This window comes from Tachypleus tridentatus, chromosome 2 (assembly GCF_004210375.1).
Source record: "Tachypleus tridentatus isolate NWPU-2018 chromosome 2, ASM421037v1, whole genome shotgun sequence".
NCBI lineage: Eukaryota > Metazoa > Arthropoda > Merostomata > Xiphosura > Limulidae > Tachypleus > Tachypleus tridentatus.
Window position 1 is genome coordinate 23,716,953 of NC_134826.1, and position 9,801 is coordinate 23,726,753.

The 9,801-nt window shown below is 32.1% G+C and overlaps 1 protein-coding gene across 1 annotated transcript in view; it reads left to right on the plus strand.

The window, feature by feature from the left end:
* The window catches only part of LOC143239548 (glutamate decarboxylase-like), an 88,366-nt gene extending 79,063 nt beyond the window's left edge, over positions 1-9,303 (plus strand). The window contains exons 10-14 of the mRNA XM_076480725.1: positions 13-162; positions 1,950-1,999; positions 4,777-4,834; positions 5,658-5,747; positions 7,060-9,303. Coding sequence (XP_076336840.1) covers positions 13-162; positions 1,950-1,999; positions 4,777-4,834; positions 5,658-5,747; positions 7,060-7,233 — 522 coding nt within the window. The 3' untranslated portion in view covers positions 7,234-9,303. The remainder of the gene's footprint in view (positions 1-12; positions 163-1,949; positions 2,000-4,776; positions 4,835-5,657; positions 5,748-7,059) is intronic.
* The last annotated feature ends 498 nt before the right edge of the window (positions 9,304-9,801 follow it).

The following is a 9,801-nucleotide window of genomic DNA, read 5'->3' on the forward strand; positions in this document are numbered from 1 at the left end:
TTTCTTAATCAGGGTCTTCTTATCAGCTGTAATATGTTGTGTGCAGACTATTTATTCCAACAAGATAAACATTATGACGTCACCTACGACACCGGCGATAAAGTTATACAATGTGGTCGTCATAACGACATCTTCAAACTCTGGCTGATGTGGCGTTCCAAGGTAACAAAACTTATATTACGTTACAAAAGATAAGCAAGTGTAACAGAAATAAGAAGGCTTAGTTTAATGTTACATACATTTCTGTAGTTTAAATGAACAGACTGAACAAAAACAGTTGAATACTATTTATGGTGACGTGGATATAAATACGTTTGTTTCGCAAGACAATGTTCTCAGGACGGTTGGTATAGATGATAACACTTTTATCAAAATAAAACAGAGGACAACGTTCTCAGGTCACATTCAGGTTAACAAAAATTAATAGGGCATCACGAAAGACAATGTTCTGTTGGACACGTGCAATGATAACTTTACTAATTCAAACATATTTGTAAACCATGTTTGTTTTTTTGCACAGTACTAGCGCCTCCTAGTGTTATTTTCTCTATCTTGTTTAAGAGTGAGAGATTAATCTTATATATTATCATTACATTATCGATCAATGTGTGTTTGTAATTCTTTCTTTCTGAAATAAAACGAGTCCTAATCTTAACTTAAAGGTTAGGTTATTTACTGGGAGTTTGTTACATTGCTTTCTTATGCCACTATTTATACTTTTAATTGCCTTCTTATGTGACTATTTATACTTTTCATTGCCTTCTTATGCGACTATTTATACTTTTCGTTACTGTCTTATGTGACTATTTTTGCTTTTTATGCGAATATTTATATTGCCTTCTGATATGACTGTTTATTTTTCTCATTACTTTATGTTCCCAGTCACGTTCCATATTATCGAAATTATTCTTTCGAGTCAAAATTGTCTAGAAACAAAACAAAGAAACAAGTTTAAATGATTTATATCTTTACAATTTTGCCTTTTCGCAGTCAAAAATGGCGTACAAATCCTCGTCTTTGATGTCACTCGTACGCTGTATAACAGGATAGTAATCTGACAGTTAAAACAAATTAATAAAATCGAAAGAATAAATTACCAGACAGCAACGATATATAGTTCTTTTGTTCGACAGTTTTCGTTTATATGTAAATACATGTTAGTAACTACCAGAATACATTACCTTGTTTGATATAAGGGAATGCACAAAACTACTAGGACTAAATTATGCTGTTTGGAATATAAAATAGGTGAACCATTATCAGTTGTGAAGTTACATGTCTAGTTGGGATTATAGTAAGTATACATAAATTGTACACTACTTTAAACATTTGAAATGTTTAAACTGTTTTCAGTTGATTTATATCTAATCTTGTTCGGAACAAGAGATTGTATAAGTCGTTTGTTTGTTTTTGAATTTCGCGCAAAATTACACGAGGGCTATCTGCGCTAGCCGTCCCTAATTTAGCAGTGTAAGACTAGAGGGAAGGCAGTTAATCATCACCACCCACCGCCAACTCTTGGGCTGCTATTTTACCAACGAATAGTGGAATTGACCGTAACATTATAAGGCTCCACGGCTGAAAAGACGAGCATGTTTGGTGCAACGGGGATTCGAACCGCGACTTTCAGATTACGAGTTGAACGCCTTAATCCACCTGGCCATGCCGGGCCTGTATAAGTTGTTAGACTGCTTGGAAGACAAATGGATATAAACAATCTGTTTTTAGGCTACCTTAACTTGTTTGAGTTGAAGGAATGTGAACCCTACAGAAACTTCTAGATTAATTTATACTACTTAGAAACATGTATAAATCAACCTTTCGAAAGCGCTCGGTTTATAGGCTTTTTATCAGACTTCTTCAACCTACGTGTTTTCATAACATCATGAACATTTATAAACAGTTGCTAGTTCCAGGCTGCCTTACGTATAACGTTCTCTTCCTTTTAGGGCATGAAAGGCTATGAGAAACACATTGACCATTTATTTGACATGGCACAGTAAGTATTTTAATGGAGAAACATTTAATGAAAACTTATTTAATATATGTAATTATTTTGTTTTAGTTTTAACAAGCTTTGTATCCACTGTAATATGACCTTGTATATCGTCGGGTAATTGAAAGGAAGTAAAACTTTTAATCTATGTTATTCTAATTACATACGTACATAATTCTCGTGGTGATAAATTAACACAGAAAAAATGTTCCCTAAACTAATTCCGGTAAACAACCAGCATATTAACGTAATATAAACGTTAAATACAATATAATATATTTACAAAACTGTAAATATTACATTGATGAGATAGAATATTGGTTACTTATTTGTTAATATTCTGTTATTGGCGACCTTCATAAGTACAACGACTGGGTGTTCGTACAGTGTTAACACCATTTCAACAATAGTGTTTTCGTTGCGTTGTCTATTCTGCAAAGCTATCTCTTATGCATAACTCAAGGGTTATAGTTTATATGTAAAATGTATAGAGTGCTAAGGAACTCAATGCACGTTTAAAACTTTGTTTTATAGAACATATCGTGATGAATTCTGATAATTATCAGATAATAGAATGGTTTATTTTAATTATGTTAGATTATTTTGATGTTGTTAAAATGTCTTGTTAACGTTGTTTATATATATATATATATAACTTTACATATGGCAGTAGAATTCATTCATGACTCGTTTCTTTGACAGGGTCAGAATTGCCAATACTTTTGATGTATCATTAGCACAGTGAAAATACTGGGTAGAGATCACATATGTTTTAAGTTATGGGGAAGTTGAATATAAATAAACTGTCTTTGGGATAAAACTCTTTAAGAATTGAAAAAAATGAGACATTTACATTTCAGCCATTTAATTTATCATTATAAACTCCAAAGAAACCTTTTAATATTTACCAAGAAACCTATTAATAATTACAACAAGGAGTCATTGAAACTTCCGGCCAGTCAATTTATCATTATAAACTCCAAAGAAACCTATTAATATTTACCAAGAAATCTATTAATAATTACAACAAGGAGTTATTGAAACTTCAGACCAGTCAGTTTTTCATTATAAACTGAGAGAAACCTATTAATGATTAAAACAAGGAATCATTGAAACTTCTAGCCAGTCAATTTTAATTATGAACTACAAAGGAACCTATTAATAATTACAACAAGGAGTCGTTGAAACTTCCAGCTAGTCAATTTACCATTATAAACTACAAATAAACCGATTTATAATTACAACGAAGAACAACAACTATCAGATATTTTGTACGTTCATATCATAAAAACATGGAAGTCATTTGGTGCAACAGTAATTGACCAAAACATCTGATGTGGAATATAAGAATACGGATTGTATAAGTATTACAAAACGTGTCATAATGGTATTTTGTTTGTATTTTACTCCTATATAATGATCTTGTTACGAGCAAATTAATCCTTAACAATTTGGTACATTAATTGATTAGTAAAATGTATTAAAAAATCAGTGGATTCTCTCCCATTGAAAAACATATAACAAATATACGTTTTTGACCTACTTTAAATTCACTCCCATTAGTAAACATAAAACACATGTACCTTTTTGACCTACTTTAAACACTCTATCATTAGTAAACATAGAACACGTGTATCTTTTTTGCTTACTTTAAATTTTCTCCCATTGGTAAACATAGAACACGTGTACGTTTTTGACCTACTTTAAATACTCTCCCATTAGTAAGCATAGAACACATGTACATTGTTGATCTAACTTAAATTCTCTCCCATTAGTAAGCATAGAACACATGTACGTTTTTGATCAACTTTAAATAGTTAATTGAGGTTATTAATCACTGTATTATTTGGTCCCACTGCAGTATTTACTGTGTATTACACTGTCACAAAATAATAACAGAAAAGTCAAGTTTATTTTTACATTCGTGTAAGGATAGTCATTTTTGGTCAATATCAACCCTAATCTACTCAGATTATAAAAAGTCATTCCATAGTTACTATATGTGGAATTGACGTTAATTGCTTAGAACAAGGTAATATTTTAATGTTTATGGCTGTTTCATTTTTTTCATCCGAAGGAATAATTCCAAATTTTAAAACTGTATCCAAGTCAGCTATGATGTGAGGTGGCCGTAGACAACTGTCGACCTATATAATACTATGTAACACAAATTTTGTTCCTGGATAGTATGTGTTATAACACCATGTAACACAAATTTTGTTCCTGGATAGTATGTGTTATTTTTCAATTGCTTATGCTGTAAAAGTACAGAAAATGGCCATTATTCCCTTCAAACTTTGTTTTTTTGTGACCTGGATAATGAAATTTAGAAATTAACCTGTTTTCTATGTAAAAACGAGCAAATTTGCACATTTTCATTTACATAAAGTCTGAATAGAACAACATATGAATCAAGATTTACATGTATTTATACTAAAGTTATACAAATATGTTTAGAAGTGAATAGTTTTTCGAGATTTGCGACTGTAATGTAAATCACTTTCACGTATCAGTTCCCCAATATAGTCGCCCATCATGTTTTCGTTATACGCTCCCAGGTCACAAAAGCAAAGTTTGAAGAGAAAAATAGGTCTTTTCCATTTATTTTAGGCATAAGTAATTGGGAAATAACACTTTCTGTCCAGGAACAAGAAAAAGTAAAAATTTTGTTACATAGTGTAACATAATACATGAAATATCCACTTTTACTTAGTACGCATTCTGTAAAACTGTGCGTGGAACTATGATTTTTATATAAAGTTGGTATATGTTTTTTCCAGTTATATGGTGCAGAAGATAAATGAGAGGGGAAATAGGTTTTACATGGTGTTGGAAGAGGTGAGTCTTCTTTATTTTTATGTCCTATTTTTTATCATATTAACAACTTTGCAGCTGCTCTTATAAAGAGCTAACAGTTGTGTGACACAAGCGGTTCAAAAGATTGGTTTGGTTTGTTTTGAATTTTGCGCAAAACTACTCGAGGGCTATCTGCGCCAGCCGTCCCCAATTTAGCAGTGTAAAACTAGAGGGAAGACAGCTAGTCACCACCACCTACCGCCAATTCTTGGGCTACTCTTTCACCAACGAATAGTGAGATTGACCTTCTCATTATAACGTTCCAACAGCTAAAAGGAAGAGCATGTTTAGTGTGACAGGGATTCAAAAGGAGAGTGGCTTAACCACCTGCACGATGTTGTTGTTGTTTTGGAATTTTTAGCCGTCCCTAATTTAGTAGTGACAGGGCTACTCTTTTCGAATAATTGACCGTCACATTATACCCCCCCCTCGAATTACGAGTTGAGTGCCTTACGCGCTTGGCCATGCCAGGCATAATAACCTGGTCATGCCCACCGAGGGAATCGAACCCCTGTTAGCGTTGTAAAGAAAAAAAGCGTTTTTCTTTCTATAGAAATGCTTGTTAAAATATATGTCGAAACAGTAAATCAACTATTGTTGTGCAACTGTTTTTATTTTATTTTATAACGAATATTGTAAAGCTATTAATGCATATGAAAAATATAATTTTTTAATTTTAATTTTTCCTTCCTATACAACAACTGACTTTCTTCTTATGTGCTTTGTTAACTGGCCTGTATCATTATAATCCAATATTTATTTGCGACTATTGTTCGTATACTAAATGAATGTGTAACAATTGCAGCCCGAGTGTGTGAACGTTAGTTTCTGGTACGTTCCACCTAGTCTGAGGAAGATGCCTCACAACAGAGAAAGAGAAATTAAACTCGGTCAGGTAAGACATCTTTCACTTTGTAGAACGTGAGTTACCCTACAATATAACCTCTGAGTTAGGTTTGAGTAGTGAACTCAAAATGTCGATATTTACACAATAGCGAAGAAATATAATATCTAATTTCATTTTGAAATATTATCTCGACAACAACATTATCTAGAGAAAAGATATTTACTGAGAGAAGCCTCGCTTTGAAATTGTTGGTATATATTTAACTTAAGCATAATGCATTGTTTTTTACACTTTAATACTTTAATCTTAAGCCTAATGTATATTTAACTCCGAACATAAGATCTTCGCGGTCTTTATTCATCCTGTTTACCTCAGAAACTGTTCATGTAAATCATGATCTGTATTTTTTTTTGCTTTTGACGAACTGGTTTCAACATTATGAGTGCTGTTAACTTTTGAACCCTTTCTGACGTAAAATATTTATACATACAACTCATAAACGTGTGTTCAGGTCGAGAATTTAGAATTTCCAAGAAGGGGTTGTCCGTTATACTTAATGGTGTTAGAAAATAAAATAATATGTATAAACTTGGAGGTCCAAGACCGTCCAGAAAGAGACCTGGAACAAGTCGCATCTCCGCTGTGACAAGCATAGTCTTGTAACAGATGAAAATGACCCAATATAAAGTTCAGTGGCAAAAGCTACTCATATATATTAGGTAGCAGTATGCGACTTAGTCAGGAAAGATCTCGATCTAGAAAAGAAGGCCATCAAGGTATGGGTTTTACTTCTCGTGTAGCTGTCGCATACTTGAAGCAAGTGGGGAACAAAATTAGTATTCATGTATTGTATAGGATACATACTTGTTAAGTCCTCTTACGCAATGCCTTTAGATTTCTAAGTGATCGGACCGTTGAAAGAGGCGCCGGGAAACCGTCACCCTCGTATATAAGATAATTGTGGAAACCATGCATAGGGCACAGGAAATATCTCAACGAGATTCCACAAATAGATGTATATGACCGCCACAACTAGCCTAAAATAATTAACGTAATTCGCTCTTTTATCTTTTACAATAACCATAGTGCATTCTCAGTTCAACGGGTCAGGGTTAGCGCGATGTTGTGTCTTTTAACAATAATATATAAAGCTGTTTTTATATTTACAAGCTACATATATATATATATATCAATATCACACACTTAAGGAAGGAGAAAAAAGCTTCTTATTAGTGCACAGAGCCCACAGATGCTTTAAATCGCAATTTTTATGTAGTAACGTGTAACCTTTAGCTATTCATCTCTACACTGGTAATAAATCACGTATGACCTAACTTCAGTTATCTTTTTATGTTTTTAGATAACTGCCATTTTGAAAGGGAAAATGATGGACAGTGGTTCTTTGATGATTGGTTATCAGCCGCTTGGGAACACGCCCAACTTTTTCCGTGCCATAATCTCTAACCCAGGGGTTACAAAAGAAGACATCGACTTCATGTTGGATGAACTGGAACGTCTTGGACAAAACCTTTAAAATTGTGTTTTGTTTAGCTATGTCTGGTGTTAAATATTCTGAATGAATCAATATTGTATTCGAATAGAGTTATATTGTATTCCATTCGTTTGTGTTACAGAGTTTACACTTTTTTCTGAATGTGACTTCTGGACTAATGTTGTGTGTTTTTGCTGTCAGAGAGCCCCAAACCCGAAACTCCCTAAGTGACTGCCAGAAACTGATTACATTCCACTACTTAATTAGGCCTCGAAAGAAAATCTTAAAAAATTGACTTTGACAGCCAAGTAAATAAAATGTACTGTAGGTATAAATAAGAGACATCATTATTGTGCTTTAGAAATCTAAAATATTTGCATTCACGAAAGTTCGTACTTTCCCAAAACTGTAAAAAAAAAGCATACTTGACCTGAAGAAAAAATATATTTCTCAAAGAATGTTATTAAGATGTAAAAAAATATATATTTATTTTATGCTATTTTTATCATTATATAGAGTGGAAATACAATTTGTTTAAAACGTTAATATTCTAGCTTAATGTTAAATTGGTAACATATTAAAATTATATATAGATAGCGTGTGCTGTAAAAAATGTATATATTTCATTAAATAGTAATAAATGACCCTTTAGTAGACCGATTAAAATGACCTGGTCAACAACTGATCCAAGTCTTCCAATGCTGAACATCAAGAATTACTTTCCTCGTGTTTGATCGACTTCAACGTTGTATGTTGAATAAACGTTTCTGTGTAAAATGTTTATTAACTTTTAGTTAAAGAATAGAATCTACTGAAGTCATTATTAGCTTTTTATCTGTGGGTCCAAGAGCTTCAAGAAAGCTGTGAGGTCAGAAATTACCCAAGTACAAACATCACTGCTTGTTTGTGTCAGATTGTAAACGTTGAAATACGATTTATTTGTGTATAAAATTACTATTACTTTTGCACATTTTTTAGACTTTTCTGACATAGGTGGCTAGTTTCTCTACTGACTGTCGTACTGCATTCGAATGTATTTGTTTTATTCGAGCCATGAAAAAAGTGATATTTGGTTGTCGGTAAACAGAAAATTTGAAATGATTTAAAAATTATATTAGACGTCTTCCTTCAGGCATTCTTTTTGCTTAAAATATGTAAAAGGCATTGTACAATTGTTAAACCCCAAAATAATTATAATAAAGCCACGAATTAAAATCGTGTTGTATACGTGAACAGTTTGTACAAAACTGATGTAATTATTATATATATTACTTATATAATTTTAATATGTTAATTTCTGTAAGTTTTAACAAACAACAGGTGCCAAACTATTTCGCGTTACGTTTCTTACCAAACTAGTTGTGTTATTTTTAAGACAGATTTTATTACTGCATCCATGTGCGAATTTTGTTTTTCATTCATATCTTAATGAAACGGTTTCTAAAAACTCGATAAATCTCGTAAAACAGAATTATACACTGCTGATTAATGTTCTTATAATTATCGTGAAAACGTGGGTTTCATGTGAAGTTACAGTTTCTGAATATATCTGTCGTGTGTACTGCTAAATAATAATAAACGCGTGGGTCAAAATCTAAGTAACGGTTGAAGAAATCACAGTGTTGAAGGATGACGAATCAAAGAAGTAAACAATGAAAGATGAATCTTCAACACAGTAACTTGGATAAAAATACCTAATTACTTAACCAGTTTTGTAAAGGCTCATACATTGTACTTAAGTGTCTGTATGTTGTAATTATTGTCTTGTAAACATTATAGAAAAGTGCCAAAGATTTACTTTTAAGTTATTTATTGGCGTTTAATTTCATATATTTATTTTAATGATGAATAGCTATTTCGTTATCTTGTTGTAAATTATGTAAAGTTTCTTGATGAGATTTTCCTTTGTAGTCTCTTATTGTTCAATGAAGATAGAATTAAATAGTCCTAGTTGCAAAATAAATGCACTCTTACGTGGTAATAGATTACACCAGTAACATGTTGTTATACGTCGTCGCAGTTGAAAATAGGATGTTTTAGAAAAAAAATGTATTTCCACGTGTAATCACTCCTATGAAAGGGTGAGTATGTATGACAAGCAATAAAGATTATTCAAAACTTATATTTATTGGGTTTTAAAATATAATTTTATTTATCGTGTTATATGATCCACGAAAAAAGTCAATAAGTCACAAAAAGCGAAAACTATTACACGTAGAACATTATATTGCGTGTGTGTGTTTTTTCTTATGGCAAAGTCACACTGGGCTATCTGCTGGGTCCATCGAGTGGAATCGAACCCCTGATTTTAGTGTTGTAAATCCATAGACTTACCGCTGTACCACCATATTGTGAGGTTTAGCTAAACGAAACATCTTCATGTTTACTGACTTTTCTCTAACACTACATTAATTTTGTTGTAAATGAGAAATAGAAGTTGATTCTAAAATTCAGTTGTTGTTTTTTAATAAAGAATGTAATCAAGATAATATGATTTGAAATAAGTTTAACTGAAAAAATATCCATTTACCAAGCACTAGAAGTAATATTGTATTAAATTATATGGTCTGGGACTTCTTTACATTAGGGAAGTTAACAAAAAATGTGAAC